Consider the following 25,603-nt stretch of genomic DNA (forward strand, 5'->3'; position numbering starts at 1 on the left):
GTCTGTTTTTATGAATATAAGTTCTTAATTAGTTCTTAACCTCCTCAACTAACAGTTTCTGAAACGTAGAAAAAGCTAATGTGCCGCTAGGGCTGTGAAACAGTCAGTCCAAACTCATTCTGTGCCAATTCCTGCTATTTTTAGGCTCAGATGAATGTTCTGTAAAAAGTTAAATGGTCTGTTTGATAAGAATGGAATCCTGGTCATTTTCAGCAATTACTTTTTCTTTTTTTCTGGCTGTACCTTGCAGAGTGTGGGATCCTTGTTCCCTGACCAGGGATCTAGCCCGTGCCCCCTCCAGTGGAAGCCCAGAGTCTTGACCACTGGGCCACTGGACCAGTCCCTTGGTCATTTTCCAATTTTAAGGGGGACAGCAATTTAGAAAAAGTGCATGTGTGTGCGTGTTTGTGTGTGTGAACATGTGTTTGGAACTCCTACATGCGGCTTCACCTCTGCAGACACAGGACATGATAATAAAGGATGTCCTGTGCTTGACATTCAGAATTGAATGTTTGATGGTATGAGGCTTGAAGTCAGGCTGTCACGGTGGGCATTCTTCTAAATCCTGGAGACCACATCACACACTATGGCTGTCGGAGGCTGGGTCTGAGCTCTGTTAGGGGGAGGGATTCATGTTCAGATTCTCACTGCCAGGAAGAGGGAGGCCTCAGGGTGACCTTGTAACAAGAGTCACATTCTGTTTGCCTCCACCAAAAAATAGAGACTCTGATAGAAGGTGCCCAGGGGAGCTCCCCACTGAGCTGGGCTCCCCATGAGGACAAGGAGGGTTGGTCCTGGGGGCCACAGATTCCTGCCATCTCCTCTTGAGTCCAGGTCCTCTGGAATTGGAGGAGGCTTCCGCACTGGAGAGGGTGACCTGCTTTACTGAGTCCACCAAGTCAAACTGGCTTCATCCAGAACCACCTGGAGAGGACGTTTAATGTGGGCATTTCAGGCTTGGTCAAGTTGTGTATAACAGTCACAGTCACCCCTGCACAGAGCTAGTCACAAGGGCGCCTCTGAGCAAAGGCGGACGCACAGGTTGGGCTGAGCATGGTCTGCCTGGGCTGGGGAGCAGGGTGGGGCTGGGCCTCGGAGGCTGAGTTCAGGGGTTCGCCCCTGGAGAACGGGCATCGAGGAGAAAAGACGGCACTTCTGACCAGAGTCCTGAGGGTGCAGAGGTCACTGAAGGGCATCCCAGGTGCCCCCGTTTTGGACAGTGGTTCCCTGAAGACTGGGAAGTGCCCTGACCATGCACTCAGCTGGTGCTGCACGATGGAAAATGCTGTGGAGCTAGTTAGTTAGTGCTGGGCTGGTTAGCACTGGGGTGGACAGTGCTGGGCTGCTTAGTGCTGGACTAGAGAGGCTGGAGTGGTTAGTGCTAGGCTAGCCATGCTTGGCTAGTTAGTGCTAACCTAGTTAGTGCTGGGGTGGATAGTGCTGGGCTGCTTAGTGCTGGACTTGAGAGGCTGGAGTGGTTAGTGCTGGGCTAGCCACGCTTGGCTAGTTAGTGCTAACCTAGTTAGTGGTGGGTTGGTTAGTGCTGGGCTGAAGGTGCTGGACTAGGGCTTCCCTAGTCACTGTCATTGTTTCCATTATTTCCCTATTTGCCATGAAGTGATGGGACTGGTACGTGAACCAGTAATATGTGAACTGAGAACTTCCAGATGAGGTTCAACAGTACATGAACTGAGAACTTCCAGATGTTCAGGCTGGATTTAGAAAAGGCAGAGGAACCAGAGATCAACTTGCCACTATCTGTTGGATCATAGAAAAAGCAAGAGAATTCCATGAAAACATCTACTTCTGCTTCACTGACTATGCTAAAGCCTTTGACTGTGTGGATCACAACAAACTGGAAAATTCTTCAAGAGACGGGAAAACCAGGCCACCTGACCTGCCTCCATGTATGCAGGTCAAGAAGCACCAGTTAGAACTGGACACGGAACAACAGACTGGTTCCAAATTGGGAAAGGAGTCTGTCAAGGCTGTATATTGTCACCCTGCTTATTTAGCTTATATGCAGAATATATCATGTGAAACGCTGGGCTGGATGAAGCACAATCTGGAAACAAGATTGCTGGGAGAAATATCAACAGCCTCAGATATGCAGATGACACCACCCTTATGGCAGAAAACAAAGAAGAACTAAAAAGGTGTTTTTTTTTTTTTTTTAGTTTTTTTAATATAAATTTATTTATTTTAATTGGAGGCTTATTACTTTACAATATTGTATTGGTTTTGCCATACATCAACATGAATCCACCACAGGTGTACACATGTTCCCCATCCTGAATCCCCCTCCCATCTCCCTCCCCATACCATCCCTCTGGATCATCCCAGTGCACCAGCCCCGAGCATCCTGTATCATGCATCAAACCTGGACTGGCAATTTGTTTCACATAAGGTATTATACATGTTTCAATACCATTCTCCCAAATCATCCCACCCTTGCCCTCTCCCACAAAGTCCAAAAGACTGTTCTATACATCTGTGTCTCTTTTGCTGTCTCGCATACAGTGTTATTGTTACCATCTTTCTAAATTCCATATATATGCGTTAGTATACTGTATTGGTGTTTGATGAAAGTGAAAGAGGAGAGTGAAAAAGCTGGTTTAAAACTCAACATTCAAAAAATGAAGATCATGGCATCCGATCCCATCACTTCATGGCAAATAGATGGGGAAACAATGGAAACAGTGAGAGACTTTATTTTCCTGGACTCCAAAATTACTGCAGATGGTGACTGCAGCCATGAAATTAAAAGACACTTGCTCCTTGGAAGAAAAGCTGTGACAAACCTAGGCGGCATATTAAAAAGCAGAGATGCTACTTTGGCAGCAAAGGTCCATATAGTCAAAGCTGTAGCTTTTCCTGTAGTCATGTACAGATCTGAGAGTTGGACCATAAAGAAAGCTGAGCACCAAAGAATTGATGCTTTTAAACTGTGGTGTTGAAGAAAACCCTTGAGAATCCCTGGGACTACAAGGATATCAAACCAGTCAATATGAAAGGAAATCAGAATCAGTCCTGAATATTCTTCAGAAGGACTTATTCTGAAGCTGAGATTCCAATACTTTGGCCCCCAGATGCGAAGAGCTAACTTATTGGAAAAGACGCTGATGCTGGGAAAAATTGAAGGCAGGAGGAGAAAGGGATGGCAGAAGATGAGATGGTTGGATGGCGTCACTGACTCAATGGACATGAGTTTGAGCAGGCTCTGGGAATTGGTGATAGACAGAGGAGCCTGGGGTGCCTCAGTCATTGAGGTCACAAAGAATCGGACACGACTGAGTACTGAGGGTTTCCCTGGTGGTTCATACAGTAAAGAATCTGCCTGCAATGCCAGAGACCTAGATTCGGTCCCTGGGTTAGGAAGATCTCCTGGAGAAGGGCATGGGGATTCCCTCATTGGGATGGAATACTGGAATGGGATTCTTGCCACTCCAGTATTCTTGCCTGGAGAATTCCATGGACAGAGGCTCCTGGCAGGCCACAGTCCATGGAGTCACAAAAAGTCAGACATGACCGAGCAACTAGTACTTTCAGGTAATGCTTGGCTAGTTAGTGCTGGGATGGTGTGCTATCCTGGTTAATGCCTGACTAGGTAGTGCTGGGCTAGTTAGTACTGGGCTAGTTAGTGCTGATTAGACAGCCACCTTAGCACCTGCGTCCCCCTTCCTCTCTCCACAGTGTGAGTCAGTGTCCTGCCTGCCCCACGTGTGCCTCCTGCTTACCCCACCCCACCTCCGAAGCCCCCAGGTGTCATCCATCAGCTCTCATGGCGACAGCATTGTGGTCGCCTGGCAGTGGTGGCAGGTCACAGGCTGTGACCTGATCTGCAGGTACTATGTCCACTTCAAGGTGTATTCCTGGGAAAAGTCAGTGATACCAGTTTGGCCCTGAGGACAGGCACCAGGGATCCCCTGGCATCCTGTTCTGCACATTACTGTGGCTTATCTGTTGGCAGTAATTCCTTAGAAGAATAGCCTGGCAACAGTGCTTTCAACTGTCCCCTGAGACAGAGATGCACACACGGACACCCATTAGGTGAATGTTTTGATGGATCAGGCTAGCACTTACCCCTCTGGGTGTTCATAGGCAGAAGGAACATGAGAGGCTTTTGTAGTCAAGTGGCTTTAACTGCAGGACCTGGGAGAACTTTCTCACAATCACGTGCGTTTTCATCCTCCATGTGGGCTGTATCATGTGCAAAATTGCCCCAACTTAAGGGCATCATAAGGGCGTGGATGGGAAGGGAGCCATTGTTCCAAAGGAAAACTGCTGCGAACATTGATAATATCTGCTCAAGTCTGTTGTTTGCTCAGCTGGACCCTGAGCTGGTCGAGGGCAGTGCTTGGTCTTTGCAGCACCCCTGGTCCCCCTCCGCTGGCTGAATGACTTCCTCAGAGAGGCTGGCGCTTGCTTCTTGGCTGAGGATCCTGAGGGTTTGTAATCAGGGAGGAGGGTTGAGGAATGGTTGCAGCCTCGTTGGTGGATGATTTAAGACAGAAGTTCAGCTTTTGCCCTAACTGAGTTGAGAAAGCATAATCATAAATTTCCCAGAGAGATCTCTTCAGTCCCAAGTTCTGTTTACGTCTGTGCTTTGCAGTTGCCTTATGTTGCTATAGCCTCTTGGGAAAGCCTTTGCATGATAAGCCTTTTGTTTTGCTTACCAAACAAGGTATTTCCTGCACCTTTTACTACCAAACTGTGCGGGTAAACACAGGCTCTTCTTTCACATTTTCTTGTGACTCATTTCTGATAAAGGCTTCTCGACTAAGATCCTAGAAGATAGACTCAAGGTTCGACCCCAACACCCTCCATTTTCAGGCTCTAATTGCATCTCATATTTTAAAAGCCATCACAAAATTGGTGGGCCATTTGCCTTAGTGTAGGAGCCCCCTGAGTGCAGCTTTCAAGGCACTTGGAGGACCCATTAGGGACATACATTAAACAGAACTGCATTACCATCCTAGGAGCAGCATATATAGTCAGCACACTTACCTGATTAACCTTTCTGATGAAAAATGTATGTCATCAGAATTTTTCAGTACTGTTTAATTTGTTAGATCGTTCTGGGCGTGATGACTGTGCAGCATCAAACGACCTTATTAGAAAAACACTTGCAACGGTTGATTAGATGCCTTTCTCTACCTGAATGATAACCATATGTCTTCTATTTATTTGTTCTGAAACAGGTTTTGCCTGGCATTCTACAGAAGCATTGCTGTATCTTACCAGACAGGAACACAGGTAAATGCATTTGTTCTTCTGATTTGAGATTATTGGTTCTATATCTGTGCAAAACTGAGAAATATGATTGCATAATTAGATATCTTGATTTTTTCAAGATAGCTATTTCATATATTGATTGAAACAAGCAAAAAAAAAAAGAAAAAATGATTCGGTTCTATAGTGTGTTATGACCAGAGCTCAGAGATCTGTTTTTATTTGATAAAGGAAATAGATGATTGTTGCTTTGAATTTTTAAGGGAAGCCAGTTATCTTATAAAGTTGAATATATTAATATTAATTTCAGTTGTTTCTTTTGTGGATGATATTTATTAAGGCAAACCACCATTGTTGGTTATCATGGAATGAATTTAGAGTCTTTTTGCTGTCGAGACTTTTCTTGCTCTCAGGGTAGGACTGGCCAGTTGTTATGTCCTTAAAACCTTGAGGATCTTCGTGAATAAAACAACAGTATGCGTGTCTTAGAGAGGGAGATGGCTATGACCCTGTGGTTTCTTGTTGTCGCACAGACATATGTGGCTGGCAGTTGTAATTAAGGTGGTTTGCATTACTTTTAAGGAAACACGATGGAGGGGAAAGCCTGAAAAAAAATCCTTTGGAACTTTGTTGTTTTAAATTTAAACAAAGAAAATAATTGACATGGAGTGTTATCCTGCAGGTCTACATCTCAGTCACTCTCCTGTGCTTCTAATTTCCAGCATTTAATTCGGAGACTCAAGTCCTGAGGAGAAGGTGGAGTTGCTGGTTCTTTTGTGCACAGAGTTTCATTAGAGTTGATTCATTTCCAGAGTCAGTTGTCTCATGTCTGTCTGCATCTGGGATACTCTTGCTGGGTATGAAACAGAGGCTTCTGACACCTCCTCATGTATTTTCTAACTGAACAAAATGAATCCTAATGGACTGTTCTGCGATAATCAGAAGCATGTAATCCACTGGGACTTTCTCCACTTTTATCATAAATAGTGTCTTGACTGGAGGTCATGTTTAGTGGGGTCTCATCGGTACATGACAAGGCATTGTTTATACTGTGCCTTCCAGTGTAAAATCCTGAGTGTTCTGGAAAAATAAGATCTTCCTTTTTTAAACTTATGATTATGGATAGATTATATTACTAACTATAATTTTTCAAAAAAGTTCATAGACCTGTCTCTGTTTTGGTTTTGTCCAATCAATTACATCTTAGCTGAAAATTTGAGCAAATTTACTGCTTACAGGGAAGTTTGTTTAGGCATGGTTAGATTTTTTTTTTTAAGAGAAATATGTTTTTGTACATCAGGTCCTACACTCATTAACTTATTTGTAGCAATGGTGGTAGTAACTGAATGTTCTCTCAAGGTATGATTACATTTATCTGTGAAATCTTATAACTCTTTGGGTCCTTGCACAATCTTAGGTAAGGGTTCTAAGGAAAAGGTAATGGGAGCAGAAAGAGGAGGGAATAATATCTGAGTCCACAATATCTGACTTCTCATGAGGGAAAAGTGATAGGTGGTTCCCTTCCATTATAAATTATCAATATGTGTTGTCCTTCCAGAAAAGGAGGTTCCTCACTGATATGTAGAAGTAGTTTCAACATCACTGGTAGCAATTCACACAAATTGAGGGGCTATTTCTAAAAGTATATGATAGAATTTAGGGAAGATAGTCCATTCACAGTAGTTGATGGAGTTCTCCAATAAGCAGGCTCCCAAATGTGAGGCATTGGTCCACATAGCAGTCCCTCAGCAGCCTTGTCACAGTCTATCAGTAAGTGGCTGTGAGTTTTAGAGCACAAATAATGGTTGGATATTCATTCAGCCTGTTTCTGCTTCCTGAAGGTCTTGGTTAGTAATGAAAAAATGTGAACAAGTCACATGCAAAGAAACAAAGATTTTGCAAACCGTGTCCATTGACAGCAGTGAGTACAACACAGTTTAAGGTGGAATTCAGTTTCCAGGTTAGTGTTCCTCTTTCAGGTGAGTCATTGTTGATTCTGAGATGCAGAAAAGAATAGTGATAGAATTAATAAAAACAACTGTTCTGTGGGAATCTAAATGGATTTTAAATATTGAGGTGAGTTTCCTATATTTTTAGACAGTTCATTATATAAAAAGTCTCAAGTTAATACAGAAAATATTTCCAGTTTGAGATGCGTGCTTTGTTTTTTATAAGAATCCAAGTAGCCAACCTCTAGAACTAAGAAAGCTTCCTTTCCACTGTGACTTGAGTGTTGAGGCCGTTTCTGGGCAGTTTCCTTGAAAATACGTTTACACGATGGAGTATTTCTCTTTGAAGTCAGTGCTGAGGACCTGAGGCTGTGAACTTAGGTGTGGAAATGGGAAAGAATCATGTCAAGTGGAATGAAAGAGGAGTTGGCTGAAATTGTAGCTTTTGGAGGTGAAAGATTTGAGAATTCTGTTTTTTCCTACATAATTCAGTCTAATATGTCTAATTAAGTTGCTTAATTATTTAGGAAATGTTTGGAAATTTTTTCAGGCTGAGACATAGGAGTTGTTGCTCTTGTATCTTAATGGCAAATAGGGTCTTTAGGAACCTAAATATGGTTTGTTTCACCTTCGTGGTTTTATAGGTAGAGGGCTTCATCGTGGGATGATATACATATTCTGCAGATGATACAAATATACTGTTATGGTCACACAACAACGTGAATGTACTTAATGCTCTTGAGTGGCTGGGTCGGAGCTTGGATCCTCCGTGTGAAACGCAGGGTGATTCATCTTCCCCCTGCTGCTCCGTGTCCCATGTGTCCGTACATGACTACAAGTAGCCACCGCCACGTGATGCATCAGCTGTTCCTTCCACAGGGGAGACCATGGGTCCTGAGTGTGTGTCCCAGACAGGCTGCCTTTGACCAGTGAAGGGTCTGGTCTTGGTCCTTGGACCAGGGGTCCCCAACCTTCAGGATCTGGTGCCTGAGATGACCTGAGGCAGAGCTGATGGAATAACTATAGAAATAAAGTACACAATAAATGTAATGTGCTTGAATCATCCCCAAACCATTCCCCACCCCTCCCCCCATCCGTGGAAAAATTGTCTTCCACAAAACCAGTCCCTGGTGCCAAAATGACTGGGGACAGTTGCCTTAGATGGTCTGACTCTGTATCAGTTTGTCCATGCTGTTCTTTTGGCCTCTTCATGCCATTTGGGAAAAATCAAACTTAGGCAGGAGTGAGCTTAATAAATTGTTTTGCTGGGGTGACACAGTGGGCTGGGGTTCTGCCCCTGAGCTTGATGATCTCACAGCATTTACACCCCACCCCCCTGACCCCCCACCTATCGTGACATAGCCTGCTCAGCTAGCACAAATGACTGGAAGTCATGAGAATGACTGATCTTGTGGTAAAGCAGCAATGGTGCTTAACTGTGCAGAGTTTCATAATAACAACTAAGTAGTGAAGTATCCAATGGATTAAGCACGTGGCAGTATTTGATGTTTGAAATGAATTTATAGCTCCACAGGGAATACAGAATGATTGTGAACCAAGTTGTATATAAGAACTGGGTGGAAAGATTTTGAGTACTTTCCATATATTCTGTGGCACTGGTCTTTGTGTTAGCCAACCTGTGGTGTGATATCCATGAAGACTCAGTGTGACTCTCACCTTGGGTTCCTCCCAGTGATGTGCCGTCTGGTGCTCAACTGCCGGCTTCCCCTGCCCGGTGTAAGGGCAGCAGGAAGCCTGGCCCATGTTTGGGGTGCATACGCCACACCTGGGTATTGGATGTAGGTTGAGGAGGGACCTGATCGTCCCCAGGCCCCAGGAGCTGGTGAGCCTGGTTCCAGTGTGCTCCTGGCTCTTGCCCTCACTCCTGTGTCTGACTCTTAAGGGGTCAATTCAGGATGCGGTCAGCAGGTGCTCCTCCATGCCCTCAAGGCTGGTTGTCCCCTTGTGTGTGTTGGCAAAATAAAATGTGGGGTTAAAATAAGCACCTTTGTAATGGGTGCTTAATGTTAAGAAGCCTCCATAGGCCGAGTAAGCACTCTTGCATTTTTATTAGGATGCTGAATCTGTGTGCTTCATCAGGCAGGGTTTGGACGCCTGTGGGCACTGGACGCAATTACATGGTGTCGAATTGCAACCAGGGCTGTTGACATGTGGACAGCTGCTGGGAAGTTTGCATATTGAGGTCAAAGGCAAAGGGGATGTAATGGTGGAAACAGTGGAAATGTTTGTGCTGCTGCTGCTGCTGCTGCTGCTGCTGCTGCTGCTGCTGCGTCACTTCAGTCATGTCCGACTCTGTGCGACCCCATAGACGGCAGCCCACCAGGCTCCCCTGTCCCTGGGATTCTCCAGGCAAGAACACTGGAGTGGGTTGCCATTTCCTTCTCCAATGCATGAAAAGTGAAAAGTGAAAGGGAAGTCACTCAGTCGTGTCCGACTCTTTGCGACCCCATGGACTGCAGCCCACCAGGCTCCTCTGTCCATGGGATTTTCCAGGCAAGAGTACTGGAGTGGGGTGCCATCGCCTTCTCTGAACATTTGCTCTGGGTAGTCCTAAACCCCCTAAGTTTCTTTTGAGCTGAAGGTTATAAAAAGCCTTTAATGTCACGATGGACAAGTGGAGGGAAATCAGTGAGTGAGCTGCCCTTTCTGCCACAGACATGCCTGAGAGCTTGTCCCCAGTGGCGGGTCCACTGAGAGTCTGGCAGAGTGTGTCTGTGAAGACAAAACCCTGCTTCGTTCTCTTCCACTTGACTTGCACGGTTCTCAGATCTGTGTAGACAGTGCTGTCTACAATGTGAACGGTGGTTGTTACACCTTGTGCTTTTGCTGTATCTAGTTTGTAAGGCTTTCTCACATTCCTTCTGGCAAGTCCTCCAGCTTCCTCGTGAGATGGGAGGCAGTGCCCCTGCCTGCAGATCAGAGCAGTGACGAGCCCTGGCACTGTGTGTCAGCGTCCCCGCCACACAGTTGCTGAGGATCTTGCCGAGACCCAGATGCGGATTTTCACTGAGTCAGTTTGTGATTCCATTATGACCTTTAGTAAGTCTTTAAGCTTCCCAGTGTCTCCTTCCTGGGAAACACGGTGAAAGCACAGAACAGTGAGGACTGGGCACTCTGATGCAGGGTCTTGGGGTGGGGTGGGGGGAAGCTGCCCACAGGGCCCCTGGAGCTTCAGGGCGCAAGATGAGTGAGCACATCAGGTGGGTCTGTTGCTGGAAAGATGTTCAGTGAAGTGGAGCATTTACTTACCTGGGAGGCCTCGTGTTTCGAAATGCCAGGTGAATGGTCTTTTAACTTACTAGGTTAAACATAAGATGTCTTGTCTTTAGAAGACCAAATCCTTCAAGTGAGTTTCCTTTACCCCGAGACTGAAATTATTTATAATACCTTTTTTTCTTTCCAAAAAGAACGGTGGTTGTGGGAACGGGGTGCCAGATGATGTGATTCATAAACCAAGAATAACTCAGGCGAGGCCGGAGGGACTAGGGGAGGAGGCGGTGTCTCAGCCCTGATGGTGCTCTTCCTCCAGCCAGAGCCTTGATGACCAGCCACCCCGATCCACCGACAGGAGACGGAAAGAGTCCTGTGCTTAAAGGGCTTTATTTTGCACACTGAAAATGGCTTCATGAGAAAACTGGTCATGCTTGTTAACTGCTGTCGGAGTGCAAGGCTGTGAGTCCATAGTTTTGTCCGGTACCAGAATTGTCCTACACCACGTGGCTCATCTTAACCTCAGGGCTGTCACAGCCTAGTGGCATCTTGGTGCCACGTGGAAAGGTCGGTGCTGTGGGAGGCCAGGACCCGGATTCAGCCTCTGCTTGCCCAGAGCAGGTGATTCTGTGCAGGGCAGACCTCGGACCCTGGTGATGCCTTCCTCAGGTCAGTGGTCTCTGCCGGGTTGGAGTGGAAGCAGAAGGCCCTTGGCTCGAGTCTGAATGTCCTGCAGCAGCGCCTGTGCTGAAGGTCTCTTGGGGGAACCTGGCAGCTGGCGTTGGGCTCAGTGGCACCCAGCTCGTGGGGCAGGCTGGGCCATGGGCTGTCTATCTCTAGGTGCTCTGTGGATCTGAGACCGCTGCTTCAGGTGGATGGTCAGCTTTGTCTGCAGGACTCCCAGGGCTCACACTGGGGGTGGGGAGGAGCACCCCACTGCTGGCACACCCCCCAGGACCTCGTGTGGAGCCCCGTCCCCTGTACAGCAAGCCTGCTTCCCAAGGAGATCTTCCCCAAACCTCTGTTCTTTCTCTTTATCATCATCCCAGGATGGTACCTACAAGGTACACACTTCTTTTGTGCAGTAAGTTGGTCAGTGGATAAAACTACCAAGTTAACGGTGTGACTGTGTCCTGACTTCTAGGGACAAAATCTTGGTCAGTGTTGAGTCTGAAGCCATGGAGAACATGCATAGCTAAGGGCAAGGTGCAGGATGCGTCTAAAACCTCACTGAATTCTCTCGAAATCTAAGCTCTTATGGACCTTGAATCTCAGTCTCCTCTGAATTGTCTGAGTATTCTATGTGCACACGTGTTTGTGGGATGTTCAGAAATGTCAGACTTAAGGCTCCTGATTTAAAAATCATTTGGTTGTCAGTTCAGTTCAGTTCAGTCACTCAGTCGTGTCCGACTGTTTGTGACCCCATGAATCACAGCACGCCAGGCCTCCCTGTCAATCAACAACTTCCAGAGTTCACTCAAACTCATGTCCATTGAGTTGGTGATGCCATCCAGCCATCTCATCCTCTGTCATCCCCTTCTCCTGCCCCCAATCCCTCCCAACATCAGTCTTTCCAATGAGTCAACTCTTCGCATGAAGTGGCCAAAGTATTGGAGTTTCGGCTTCAGCATCAGTCCTTCCAATGAACACCCAGGACTGATCTCCTTTAGAATGGACTGGTTGGATCTCCTTGCAGTCCAAGGGACTCTCAAGAGTCTTCTCCAACACCACAGTTCAAAAGCGTCAATTCTTCAGTGCTCAGCTTTCTTCACAGTCCAATTCTCACATCCATACATGACCACTGGAAAAACCATAGCCTTGACTAGATGGACCTTTGTTGACAAAGTAATGTCTCTACTTTTGCATATGCTATCTAGGTTGGTCATAACTTTCTTTCCAAGGAGTACGTGTCTTTTAATTTCATGGCTGCAGTCACCATCTGCAGTGATTTTGGAGCCCAAAAAAATAAAGTCTGACACTGTTTCCCCATCTATTTGCCATGAAGTGATGGGACCGGATGCCATGATCTTCGTTTTCTGAATGTTGAGCTTTAAGCCAACATTTTCACCCTCCTTTTTCACTTTCATCAAGAGGCTTTTTAGTTCCTCTTCACTTTCTGCCATAAGGGTAGTATCCTCTGCATATCTGAGGTTATTGATATTTCTCCCAGCAATCTTGATTCTAGCTTGTGTTTCTTCCAGTCCAGCATTTCTCATGATGTCCTCTGCATATAAGTTAAATAAGCAGGGTGACAATATACAACCTTGATGTACTCCTTTTCCTATTTGGAACCAGTCTGTTGTTCCATGTCCAGTTCTAACTGTTGCTTCCTGACCTGCATACAGATTTCTCAAGAGGCAGGTCAGGTGGTCTGGTATTCCCATCTCTTTCAGAATTTTCCACAGTTGATTGTGATCCACACAGTCAAAGGCTTTGGCATAGTCAATAAAGCAGAAATTGATGTTTTTCTGGAACTCTCTTGCTTTTTCTATGATCCAGAAGATGTTGGCAATTTGATCTCTGGTTCCTCTGCCTTTTCTAAAACCAGCTTGAACATCAGGAAGTTCACGGTTCACGTACTGCTGAAGCCTGGCTTGGAGAATTTTGAGCATTACTTTTCTAGCGTATGAGATGAGTGCAATTGTGTGGGAGTTTGAGCATTCTTTTGCATTTCCTTTCTTTGGGATTGGAATGAAAACCAACCTTTTCCAGTCCTGTGGCCACTGCTGAGTTTTCCAAATTTGCTGGCATACTGAGTGCAGCACTTTCACAGTATCATCTTTCAGGATTTGAAACAGCTGAACTGGAATTCCATCACCTCCACTAGCTTTGTTCATAGTGATGCTTTCTAAGGCCCACTTGACTTCACATTCCAGGATGTCTGGCTCATGATCATACCATCATGATTCTCTGGGTCATGAAGATATTTTTTGTTCAGTTCTTCTGTGTATTCTTGCCACCTCTTTTTACTATCTTCTGCTTCTGTTACTGTTGGTTGTCAGGGTCCCTTAAAATTCTGAGCATTGGTCATTTCTCATCAGCCTTCACTAGGAATTAGGGTCTGTGAAGTTGTCTGTAACCTGTCAGTTCAGTTCAGTTCAGTCGCTCAGTCGTTTCCGACTCTTTGCGACCCCATGAATCGCAGCACACCAGGCCTCCCTGTCCATCACCAACTCCCAGAGTCAGTGATGCCATCCAGCCATCTCATCCTCTGTCGTCCCCTTTTCCTTCTGCCCCCAATCCCTCCCAGCATCAGAGTCTTTCCCAGTGAGTCAACTCTTCGCATGAGGTGGCCAAAGTACTGGAGTTTCAGCTTTAGCATCATTCCTTCCAAAGAAATCCCAGGGCTGATCTCCTTCAGAATGGACTGGTTGGATCTCCTTGCAGTCCAAGGGACTGGAGTGGGCTTTTATACCTTCCCTATTTAATTAGATTCTGTGGCTTGGGTGTCATGTGGTCCCTTGTGAAAGATGGTAAGATGACATCTCTACTCAGAGCTGCCAGCTAGATGCCACTTTAGATGAGAAGTCTGCTCTGTTCTTTGACCTGCTGACTGCTTCTGGGGTGTCATGGTGCCTGTATCCCCAGAGGAGGTGCTGCTCAGGAAGGGAGGACTTCAAGTTCCTGGTGTGGGAGGGGCTCCAGAAGTTACTCCAGCCTCACAGAAGTGCTTGTTTTGAGGTTAAAGGCAGCTTTAATATTTGCCAAAAACAACATTTTAAAATAATGCCAGAAAAATAAAATAATGTCAGGAAATCATTTTATTATAAAAATACTCAGTATTAAAGTTTAAAGCTTTTAAGAAATATGAGTTTATTTCATCTTGGGTAAAAACAATCAGGTTTTAGCAATAAGTAAAAAATATTTCTGAGTCCTGAATACACAGGTGCAGGATTGTGTGTGTGCGTGCATGTCTGAGGTGCTTTCATCACCTGCAGCCACAGGCCATATGCAGCTGGAGTGGGCTGAGTGTGTACTTTAGTTCCCTCACTTTAAAGTTTGATGGAAGCCCCAGGTGAAGACAGCGATCGATGTTTTCATTGAGAGTTTGCTTATTTAGCAGTGCAATTTCACTGCTAAGCAGGCGTTTGTGGGACACATAAATGGAGCTGCAAACACTTGATTTATAGCACGGTACTCCTGGCACAAGCTACAGTTAATATGCAAGAGTGTTGAGGACTCAAACACAGCCAGTGAAAGAGAAAGAAGGGGTGCTTCCTGAGGCTGGGCTGCTGTGGGCCCTGCTGCGTCTCCATGAGTCCTGGGGGCTGGGGGAGGTGGCGCCGGGTGGTCCTGTGTGTGCATCCAGCGGGGACTGCTGGGGTGATGCGTGGAGAGCCCGCCCCCGGGAGCCTCCCGTTTATTTCTCGTTCATGTCCACCCCCAATGGAATGAAAACTTCCCCCTTTCCACCCAGTTCCTCACACTGATGCTCATATTTAGTGTTTCATAAGACAGACATGGTGGTGACTTGAATGCATCTTCATAAAGGTGTCTGTTGGTAGGATTCCCTGGGGTCAGGACCACCTCTTACTGATTCAGTGCCCCCAGAACAAATACTCAGTGGACACTGATAAAAGTGATTTTAAATTGAGCTGAATTGAATGTATGCCTTTATTGGTGACTGGTGTCCTGTCACTGGAGAAGTAGCGTAGGAGAAAAGCATAAGCAGCTAAGGGGAGAGGTTGCAGAGAGTGGTTTTACAACCAAAATTAAACACACAAAGCCAAAGGTCTGAGGCTTATTAGACACACATCTGAGTAGTGTAGCTGCTGTGTGTAAGTGATTCCAGGGTCATCCAAGCAAATGTTCCCTTCCAGAGGGATGACCCATCAGTTCCTGGAATAGACCGGTGATGCTGTGTACTGTGCAGAGAGTTCTGTATAATGAAGTCACAGCGTCAGGCCTGCCTTGAGGATGACCTGAGGAATGGCCAGCAGTGCATGCACGTCAGAAGGGCCCCCTGCGCAGGCGGCCCTGGTGCTCAGTTAGGGCGGTGTGTTTAAGTGTCCCACTGGGTCCAGGTCAGCCGACACTCACAGCTCATGGAGTGGTGAGCGTGGGCTCTCTCGACTGTGGGTAGGAAGACAGAAGGACGCTGTCTGTGGACGGTGGGCCAGGAGCCAGCAACCAGGTGGCCTCAGGGATGGATGCAGAGACAGCTCTGAGGCACCGCTGGGTTCTCCACGTGAAGGACAAGAAACTCTGGCTGCAATCCAAAAGTCTACAAGCAATAAATGCTGGAGAGGGTGTGGAGAAAAGGGAACCCTCTTACACTGTTGGTGGGAATGCAAACTAGTACAGCCACTATGAAGAACAGTGTGGAGATTCCTTAAAAAAACTGGAAATAGAACTTCCTTATTACCCAGCAGTCCCACTGCTGGGCATACACACTGAGGAAACCAGAATTGAAAGAGACACATGTACCCCAATGCTCATCACAGCACTGTTTATAATAGCCAGGACATGGAAGCAACCTAGATGTCCATCAGCAGATGAATGGATAAGAAAGCTGTGGTACATATGCACAATGGAGTATTACTCAGCCATTAAAAAGAATACATTTGAATCAGTTCTAATGAGATGGATGAAACTGGAGCTTATTATACAGAGTGAAGTAAGCCAGAAAGAAAAATACAGTATACTAATGCATATGTATGGAACTTAGAAAGATGGTAATGATAACCCTGTATGCAAGACAGCAAAAGAGATGCATGTATAGAACAGTCTTTTGGACTCTGTGGGAGAGAGAGAGGGAGAGGGTGGGACGATTTGGGAGCATGGCATTGAAACATGTATAATATCATATAAGAAACGAATCATCAGTCCAGGTTCGATGCAGGATACAGGATGCCTGGGGCTGGTGCACTGGGATGACCCAGAGGGATGGTATGGGGAGGGAGGTGGGAGGGGGGTTCAGGATTGGGAACACGTATACACCTGTGGTGGATTCATGTTGATGTATGGCAAAACCAATACAATATTGTAATTAGCCTCCAATTAAAATAAATTTAAATAAAAGAAACCCTGTGGTCTCCATCTGAAGGTGTGCCCACCGGGGTTCCCCAGTGACAGAACAAGAGGGTATGTGTGTGTGTATAAATGCATGTATCTTTATAAAGAAAGACTTAGATTTATTGTGGGGAACTTCGGCTCATGGGATTGTGGGGGCTGACACAGCCCATGATCTGCAGCCTCATGACCCAGGAGAGTCTGTGTCACAATTCAAGTCCAAAGGTAGGGAAACCTGCATCCCAGTTTGAAGTCAGCAGGCAGAGAAGTCTCCCTTGAAGCCTTTGTGTTCCATCCAGGCCTTTGGCTGATTGGGGGCCCCCCACCCACCCCAGGAGGGTTGATCTGCTTTACTTAGCTCACCAGTTCAGATGACAGCCTCATCCAGGTTGTATGTGGTACATACATGTGCTGTAGGTTGCACAGTGTGTGTGTGTGTGTGTGTGTGTGTGTGTGTGTGTGGTACAAACGTGTGGTGTGCGCATGTCTATGCATGGTAGATGTATGTGTGCAGTGTGTGTGTGCATGGTGCAGACGTGTGTGGTGCACACATGCCATATGCTGCATGGTACGTGTGTGTGCGTTGGTGCATGTGTGTTCATGGCAGATGCGTGTGTGTAGTGCACACGTGCTGCAGGGCACGTGTGTGCATTGTTGATGGATGTGCACAGTCTCCACATGGGTGACAGAACATTTTGAGCCCGAGTCTGCAAGGCACCCCAGTGACCGACTGCTCCCTTCTCCTCCTGTTCCAGGTGAGGAGGCTGAGCCTGCTCAGGTGTCTCTTAGCCAGTGGGTCTGAGGTGCCCCAACCCGAGGACGTGCCATCAGTCTCTGGCTCTATTCCCAGATGCCTGGCCTCCCAGGGGCCAGCAGCAGCACCTCGCAACACGAAGGGTTCTGTATGCGTTTCCCATTCATGTCACTAAGGCGTCCTTCCATGCTGCCATTTTTATTATCCCAACTTTAAAGGTGAAATGGAGACTCTGAGAATTTAAGTAAATGTCAAAACAGTCGTAAAATAAGTAGCAAAATTCAAACATTAAGCTGGGTCTTCAGGTTCTAAGTCCCCTGGTCTTTCCGAGGCTCTCACAAACTTCATTTAAATTCCAAGCATTCTTACTGCTTTAATGCAGCCAAAGGCATTTTTAATTTTAAAGAGGAAGCTCATGATTCCCTTATACTCCTGGCTTTTCTTTTATTGGCTTTGAGGGGCCTGGTGAGTGCACTGCTCAGACTCATGCACACACCAGTGATGTGCTGGGCGGCCCCTTACAGAATGACGGCCTGGGTCCCTTGGGCAGAGCCTGTGTCCGTCCTGGGCACCAGGCTCCCCGGCAGGCCTGGGTCTGCAGCCCCCTCTTGGCCATTGCTGCTCCTCCACAGGCTGACTTACAAGGTTTCTGAACGTGACTTTCTCAGGACAGGTTCCTTTGCTTCTGCCCTGTGTTCACTCTTCCTTGGCCTCCGAGGTTCAGGACTGTTGTTCCCACTGCTTTTTCCTTCACATCTTCTCCCTGCAGCCCCTGCAGAGAAATGAGCCAAGGGCCTGGGGTGCCCCCTCAAGAGGGCCCTTCTCCCTGAAATCCCAAGGCCAAGTGGGATGCAAGTGGGGCAGACCTGGGCTTCACCCCAGGTGCCCTCAGAGCCAGGATCCCGACCCACCTGGCCCGGCACCCTGTCATCCAAGCATCTCATGTGGCACCAAGGAAGCAGGTGGCCTGGCTGGCAGCAGCCAAGATCCTCCTAGCCCTGGCCAGGCCCGCAGCCCTCTTCCTGTGTGCTCACCTTCCTGCGACCCCAGGTGTCTGCTCTGTCTCCTCTGCCCTCGCTGACCTCCCTTCTCACCTGTGCCTCAGCCCCAAAGAGCTCACACTCCTTAGCATCCCTTGGGCCCTCTTGGGGAAGCATCCTGGACTGTCTCAGGCAGAAGCCAGCATGTGGGTGCTCCAGCACATGTGTCCATCTTGCTTCAGGAGCAGATTAGGTCCTGGCCCCCAGCGCCCTGAGTTCTCTGCACATGTGGGGAGCCTTGGATCTCCAGGGAATTTAAAAACCATCACAAAGTGGCTACTTTCTGCTCCCCCCCCTCCATTCATGAGTGTTTCCAGGAGGCAGAGGAGAGGTGGGGGCCTCCTTTGAGACTCCTGTGGAGGCCCTGCTTCTTGGCTAAGTCTCCACAGACCCAGGGAACTGATACAACCCAAATACCCGCAGTCTGGAGGCAGTTGCACACAGCCCTGCTCCCTCAAGAGGCAGGTCCTGGTGACCCTGGTCCAGGGGGTCCGTGCAGCTCAGAGGCTCAGTTCCTCCCTCTCCACGTGTCCTGCACTTGCGTGTCTGTCTGGCTGCAGGACTCCCCTTCTCTCACTACCCCATCCCGGTGAGACCCATTCTGTGGTCTTGCTTGGGGACTCTGCCCTGCCATCCTTCAGCCCACGCCCTGGAGCAGTCTGCACACTGCAGTGAGCACCATTCCCAGAGGGGTTTCTGGGAGCAACACTCCCTTCCTGCCACACAGCACACTGGAGACTCACCTGCACTTCCCTGTTCTGATAGTGGAAGGGCCGTCCTCGTGGCCAGCGTCGCTTTCTGTCGTAGTTTACACTCAGGCGCATCTCCTGCCTGCATATGGCTCTGGCACTGCGTGCAGGCATCTCCACGGCCTGGGGCCACAGGAGGCTTCTGTCCCTGCACAGGTGTGGCTCTGCCCTGGGGTCTCCTCCGTCAGCATGGACACCTGCTGGGTGTCCATGGGCCTTCACCTCTGGGCCTTTGCGCATGGTTCCTCCACGACCTAGATCACGTCTGTCTGCCTGGCCCTCTCCTCATCTGAGACTCAGATCCTTGTCCTCTGAACCTTTTTCTGCAGAGCATCCTCTGGTAGGTCATGGGTATCCCCCATCACACCAGAACTGTCACCTCACATGCCTGGTACACATGGTGACAAGCAGAAAGCAGCCGTGATGGTCAGCAGGGAGGATGGCTCTGCTGGCTCCTCTCTTTAGGAAGGTGAGAGGCCATGTAGCATAGAGCTGTGCTGGTAGTACTTCTGCAAACGCTGTAAAAGAAGGTACCAGGATTTTCACATGAGACTCAGGAGTCTTAGGCTTCGACCCAACGCAGACACATCATGTGGTCTTGTTTGAGTGAAACGCACACTGAAATCATGACACAAAGGCAGGCCAATCCATTCCTTCATCACATGGAAAACCCACGTCACCATGGAAGGGAAATAGCGGAGTTCTGAGATGTGAAAACAGGACCTGATCCCAGCCCCTGGTGCACTGCATCCCGTCTGCGACGGGACAGTGACCTGGTGATGCTGCTAAATGTACCACACCCTGACCTTGACAGGATGGTGCCCTGGTGATGCTGCCTAACACGGGGAGAGGGGCCCAGATGCTCAGGGCAGCAGCACAAGACAGTGCCGCCAACAGTCCCACGGGAGATCAAGGGCGCCCTGGGGGCTGTATGCAAACTGCCTTGTCCCCCGTGAGGGACCTTGGGACCCGCAGCCCAGTCCTTGCCCTCGCTCTGGACTCAAGCCTCCTGAGTCACTGAGTCACAGCAGCCTCCTCAGTTTCATGATGGAGGCTCCCAGCTGCCTGCCCCGTCCCTGGACGCTTCTTTGTGGTCCAAGTCACCAGACACAGCCTGACCTTCCTCATGGCCTGTCTTTCAGGGGTCCCCTGATGGGGAGTCAGAGCCCCCAAGGGCTTGTCATCTGAGGTATCAGCACTGGCCCAGTGTGGCTCTGGCCAGTGGGCTACATCCTCAGGGCTGAGGCCATGCTGGATAATTAGGGGCCACCCACAGGGGCACCCCAAATGACACACCAGTGCCCTGGAAACCGAGTCTGCTGTGTAAGGTACCCCAGCCTGACCGTCAGATTCACAGGCCCCTTGTGGTCTTCCTCCTGGTCAGTAATCACCCGCTCCTGCCCCTGGGTTCAGGGGGCTGCCTGCAGCGGTCAGTTCCAGATGGTATCCTTGTCTGTCACACCAGTTCACCCTCTGCTCAAGTTGGACAGCTTCTAGGCTGGGCAGCCTGGAAGCTGCAGGAGCTGGGTCAGCCCCACTGTCCGTGGTCAGCGCTGCCAGGCACAGGCACTTTGAACTTGGGCACCAGCATTTGCTTCGAAAGGTGGTGTGGGGAGTTTCTTCACTTATCTTTTGGGGGAAGGTAGAGGGAAGACTTCAGGTGGGGCTTTGAAAACATGTCCCCCACCCCACTGTGTCTTTTGATCCTGGCGTTTTGGCTTTTCTCCTGTATTTTGTGAGCCAGTATGCCCCATTCAGCAATCGTAGCTTCACAGTCTTGCACAGCCGTTCCTTACTCTCATGCAGATCTTCATGAGAAAGGAATGGTTACAGTGGGGCATTTTGAGGTGCATTTTGACAAAGTAAATTTTCACAGAATGTGACCAGACAGGTGCATCCTGTTCAGGAGGGGTCAATGTGAAATCATGAATTTTTACAGAAGTTTAAAACAGCTTTGCACAACCTGAGCCTTTTGCTGCAGTTATTTACCAGGAGCAGCCTAACACAGCCTGCCTGGGAACAGGGCATTTAATCACCCACTGCCCCGCAAGTGCTTGGTGGCTTGCAAGCCAGCTGCCAGGGGCCAAGGAGGGTCACAGCCCTAGCTTGCCCACCCAGCCTGGCTGTCCATTTTGCAGGAATCATGCATTAGGCAGTTGTTTCTGAACCAGGATCATACAGCTAATCTTCAGCCTGGTTTCTGGTGGTCAGAGAACATTCCTGTGGGCGGATGGATGCAGGTGACCCAGTCAGCCAGCACCCGCAGTGTTTTTGTAGCCTACAGTTCACAGAGCAGCGTCCTGAACCTGCTGCTCCCTGGGTCTGAGTCTCAGCTTTTCTTGGGAGGCAGCCAGGCTGAGATGTGGCCTGACACTCTTGCCCACACCCACTGACCAGCAGGCTGGCCTCAGCCCTTCTCTCTGTCCATCTGCAGGTCTGAGTCACTCACTTAGAGGCTGGGAAGTCATCAGCCCAAGGGGCAGACATCAGATTCAAGACAGCTCATTAGCAAACTAAAAACTGCTTTTGAAAACTTCAGAAAACCTCCAAGGGTGTGTCCTCTTGGAGAGTGCTTTTCTTCCTGTTGCATGTCTCTTCCACAAGCTCTGATAGAAAAAAATAATAGCAGCCATCACCAGTTATGGAAATTTGTTCTATTTCTAATATTCAAAGAGCTTAAATTCCAATCTGCCACCAGTGGTGAAAAGCTAGAAGCCGTGGCTCACCTTTTTTTTTTTTTTTTTTCAGCTTCTTTGAGACAAGCATTGGTGAAATGGCAGCCATGCATTTACATCAGTTTTCATTATGCATTCTGATGCCATAGCCACAGAGTGCAGCCTCACCCCTCTCCCTCTGTCTTCTCATTGCACGGTCACCCAAATCCCCAGTGCTGAGCTCGCACTGACAGGGTTGGCGCTGCGCGGCCTGGGGTCCTGGCTGGAGGGCAGGGCGGGGCCAGTGCAGCACCTGCTGCAGGGTTTGCCTCCCCATCTCTTCCTGGTTCATGAAGCTCTGCTTCAGCCTCTGTAAACCAGCTTAACCTTGACTCCTCCCACACAAGGCTCATCCAGACTCACCTTTGGGAAGTCTGAGTCTTTCCCTCCCCACAACAGAGAAGGTGTGTCAGGAGCTGCACTTGCTCCCACCTGCATCATCCAGACCAGCCAAGAACCGCCCGAGAATCTGCAAACCACACGCCCGGCAGTTGAAGTTCATAGGAAACTTGATCCACTTACAGACCGCGCCTCTGCAGCCCACCAGGCACCAAAGGTCTTTCACCTCCACCTCTTCATCTTTCTTTTTCCAAACAAGCTTTCACCATATTTCACAGTCAGGATGCTTCCAGCAAATCCCACTTCTTTGACTCTAACTGTGCCCAGGTCCTCACCGCCAGCCCTGGGGCTGGTGGCTTCCTGAGGACTTGCAGCCTGTAGTCTTACACAGATGAGACTTACTCCTGGGAAAGGATACAGCATGCACTGTCCAGGGGAGGAGGTGCACAGGGACCAGGCAGAGAGACCAGGTGCAGTTCCCATGGCCCTTCCCCTAGGGAAGCCCCACAGCAGTAAGTCAGGATGTGATGAGCGGTGTCGTCCACCAGAGATGCTCACCCACACGTGGAGTCCAGGTCAAGTTGGCTGCCCAATGCCTGTGTGAGGACAGTGGTCACTAAAATTCCGGACCCCCAGAAGAAAAGCATGTTTCCTGGTGTCCGAGTGACTCAGACCCACAGACAGACAGACAGGAGGGCTGAGGCCAGCCTGCTGCTGGTCACTGGGTGTGGGCAAGGCTGCCAGACCACCGCCCCCTCCCCCATTGTTCACACTAAGGCATAGTGAGCCACTCTTAGGGTTCAGGGGATGTTTGCAGCCGTTTACAGGGTGGGAGCTCTTCACCAGCCGAGTTCTCAGACATCCTTAAAGGTCAGGTTTGCAGGTAAGCCTTTCTGAAGAGAGCAGCCCCAGGCCTGCTGTGTCCTCTCTTCTCTGCACAGTGTGTAATCAAGAGAAAAATGTTCAAGGAGACATTTGCAGTTGTGGGGTTTTTGTCCTTGGTCTTTGAAATCGAGTTTGTACTTTGACTGAGTTGGGCTTCCCTTGTGGCTTAACTGATAAAGAATCTTCCTGCAGTGCAGGAGACCTGGGTTTGATCCCTGGGTTGGGAAGATCCCCTGGAGAAGGGAACGGCTACCAACTCCAGTATTCTGGCCTGGAGAATCCCATGGACTGTACGGTCCATGGGGTCGCAAAGAGTTGGACAAGACTGAACGACTTTCACTTCACTGTCCCTTTAGGACAGCACAGATTCCCAAGGGCACGGTCGCTGGGTGTGACTGCGGCCAGGTCTGGAAACAGGGCAGCTGCAGAGGGTGTGCTTCCTGACGGGGCTCCTCACTTCACAGACAGGGAGGGCCACTTGTGTAAGGTCACGTGAAAGAACTAGTAATACGTTTGCAGTTAATACATCATGTAGTGAAAGTTATCCGTTGATTAGATTAAAGTGACCAGAAGTTAATGGAACTGTATGAATTCTCTAAATATGCTTAAATTTCTCACTTAAACTCCAGGAAGTTAACCTTGGCTTCTGTTTACCTGTGTTGGAAACACTGACATCTCCCTGCAAATGTTTAATCTTAAGGTTGCGAATATAAACAAGCACCACTCGACTTTTACACTCTGTAGTTGGGCTTGGATGCCCCTTGGCGTGGCACTGACCTAATCAGGAAGGTGGGAGGTGCAGCTGCGGGTCAGGAAGCGCTGGCTGCTGGTCTGTGGGGGCAGTCTCCAGCCTTTTCTGGGTAGAGGCTCACATCCTCTGTACCTGGGGCAGAGGCCCTTCTTTACGACTCTCCCCACTCCATTTCTCATTTTGGAAGTTTCTTTGGGGGCTGTTGATGGAAGCTTGTGTTATAGAAACTTAGGATTCATTGCACAAAATGCACACTCACAGTGCAACTTCTGCTCATCTGACCAACCTCTCAGCATATGAGTCCTGCTTCACAGCCAAGGCCTCAGTTCTGTGGCTCCTGCCTCCCTAGGTGCTGTCTTCTTCCTCCCGTACGTCTCCCCCTAAGCCCCACGCACAGACTCCATCCATTCTCCCCCGCTGGGGTTGGAAGCAGGCTTCTGTCTTCTGGTTATTGGCCTCTGAGAAAGAGAGTGAGTTTCTAGACCATCCTTGAAACTATTGTCTTTGACCTTGAATAACGTGTAGCATTTCAGTATCTGTTGTTGGAATTTGCATTTTCCAAGTTTTCAGTATTGGACTCAGGAGGAAGCGAGGCTCTGAATGCACAGAGCTGTCACCTCCTTCCTCTGCCTTTCTTCTGCCTCAGCCCCAGAGGAGCTGAACATGACAACACATTTGCTTCTGTAAAAATTTCTTCTCCCAGAAAAACCTTCAGAGCAGAACCTTGTGGGCTGTGTGGTTAAGGAGTTGGGGGTCTCAGGCATCTCTGGTGCAGCATCTTTGTTGGGAACTTTACTGCTGGCACCTTTGGGTTTTTCTTCAGATGTGTGCTCCCCCTGTCTCTCTCTCCCCTGGTTTATCATACGATAGTTGACTGGAACCCACTCCGATCGTCTTGCTGGGAGAATCCCATGGACAGAGAGTCTGGCGGGCTACAGTCCATGGGGTCTCAAAGAGTCGGGCACAACTGAGCGACTAACAGGTCTTTTTTCCACACTTGCGATTCTGTCTGTGATGTGTCTGTGGAAACTCTTCTCCCGTGCTCCAGTTGAGGATGAGGCGTGTGACTGGGAACGTGAGACTGGCTTGTGGGGATCACATAGTAGCTCTCCCCCACTGCTCTGAAATCTCTGGGTGCTTGGCTCTCTCATTCGTAAACTGTCAGGAATTACCCCCTGCAGGGCTGTCACCCCTCCCACTCCACACACACACCCTGCCACTGACACCACCCCCACCCCCCACCCCCCACAATTGGCCTTTGTACCTGCTCGGAAGGCCCCCAGGAAGCCAGCCTAGTCCCGGGGGTGTGAAAACAGGACAGCGGCCCCCAGACCCTGGCAGGCCTGTCCAAGCCACAGGTGGCCTGGGCCTGTGGTCAGGGGGAGGGATTATGGCTGCCAGTATGGCCGAGACCTCCTCCCTGGGCAATGCCTGCTCTGGCAGGACCTGTGACCTTCTGCTGTGGGCAAACCAATAATGGGTCTCATGCCCTGAAAATGTGCTGGGCTTCGCCTGAATAATTTAATGCCTCTCTGTGAACAATGCTTGGTTTTTCACTCTCGCAACCATGTGAGACACTGAACAGCTGGGTCAGCTTTCTTCCTGCTTCTATTTCCGGGTTAAATGGGCTTTAGCATGTTTCAGTGAAGAGCTGAGCGTACCACAGTACCGTCCTCAGCATCAGGAGAGCCAGTCTCCATAAAGGCCTTGGAGAAATTCTGTTAACCCCGTGGGTTCTAGACCCAATTTCTTGGCAGAAGAATGCGCCACCTTGATCATACCTGGAGATGGAGCAGCGGCTGTGCTTTGCTGAAGCAGCCGTGAAGAGATACCCCATGCCCAAGGTAAGAGAAACCCAAGTAAGATGGTAGGTGTTGCAAGAGGGCATCAGAGGGCAGACACACTGAAATCATACTCACAGAAAACTAGTCAATCTAATCACACTAG

The 25,603-nt window shown here is 48.8% G+C and overlaps 1 protein-coding gene across 1 annotated transcript in view; it reads left to right on the plus strand.

The window, feature by feature from the left end:
• Positions 1-1,053: 1,053 nt before the first annotated feature.
• Positions 1,054-25,603, plus strand: part of DLGAP2 (DLG associated protein 2) — a 459,183-nt gene continuing 434,633 nt past the window's right edge. Inside the window, exons 1-3 of the mRNA XM_040242864.1 lie at positions 1,054-1,296; positions 3,694-3,881; positions 5,186-5,256. Coding sequence (XP_040098798.1) covers positions 1,054-1,296; positions 3,694-3,881; positions 5,186-5,256 — 502 coding nt within the window. The remainder of the gene's footprint in view (positions 1,297-3,693; positions 3,882-5,185; positions 5,257-25,603) is intronic.

Source organism: Oryx dammah, unplaced genomic scaffold, assembly GCF_014754425.2.
Source record: "Oryx dammah isolate SB20612 unplaced genomic scaffold, SCBI_Odam_1.1 HiC_scaffold_7, whole genome shotgun sequence".
Classification (NCBI taxonomy): Eukaryota; Metazoa; Chordata; class Mammalia; order Artiodactyla; family Bovidae; genus Oryx; species Oryx dammah.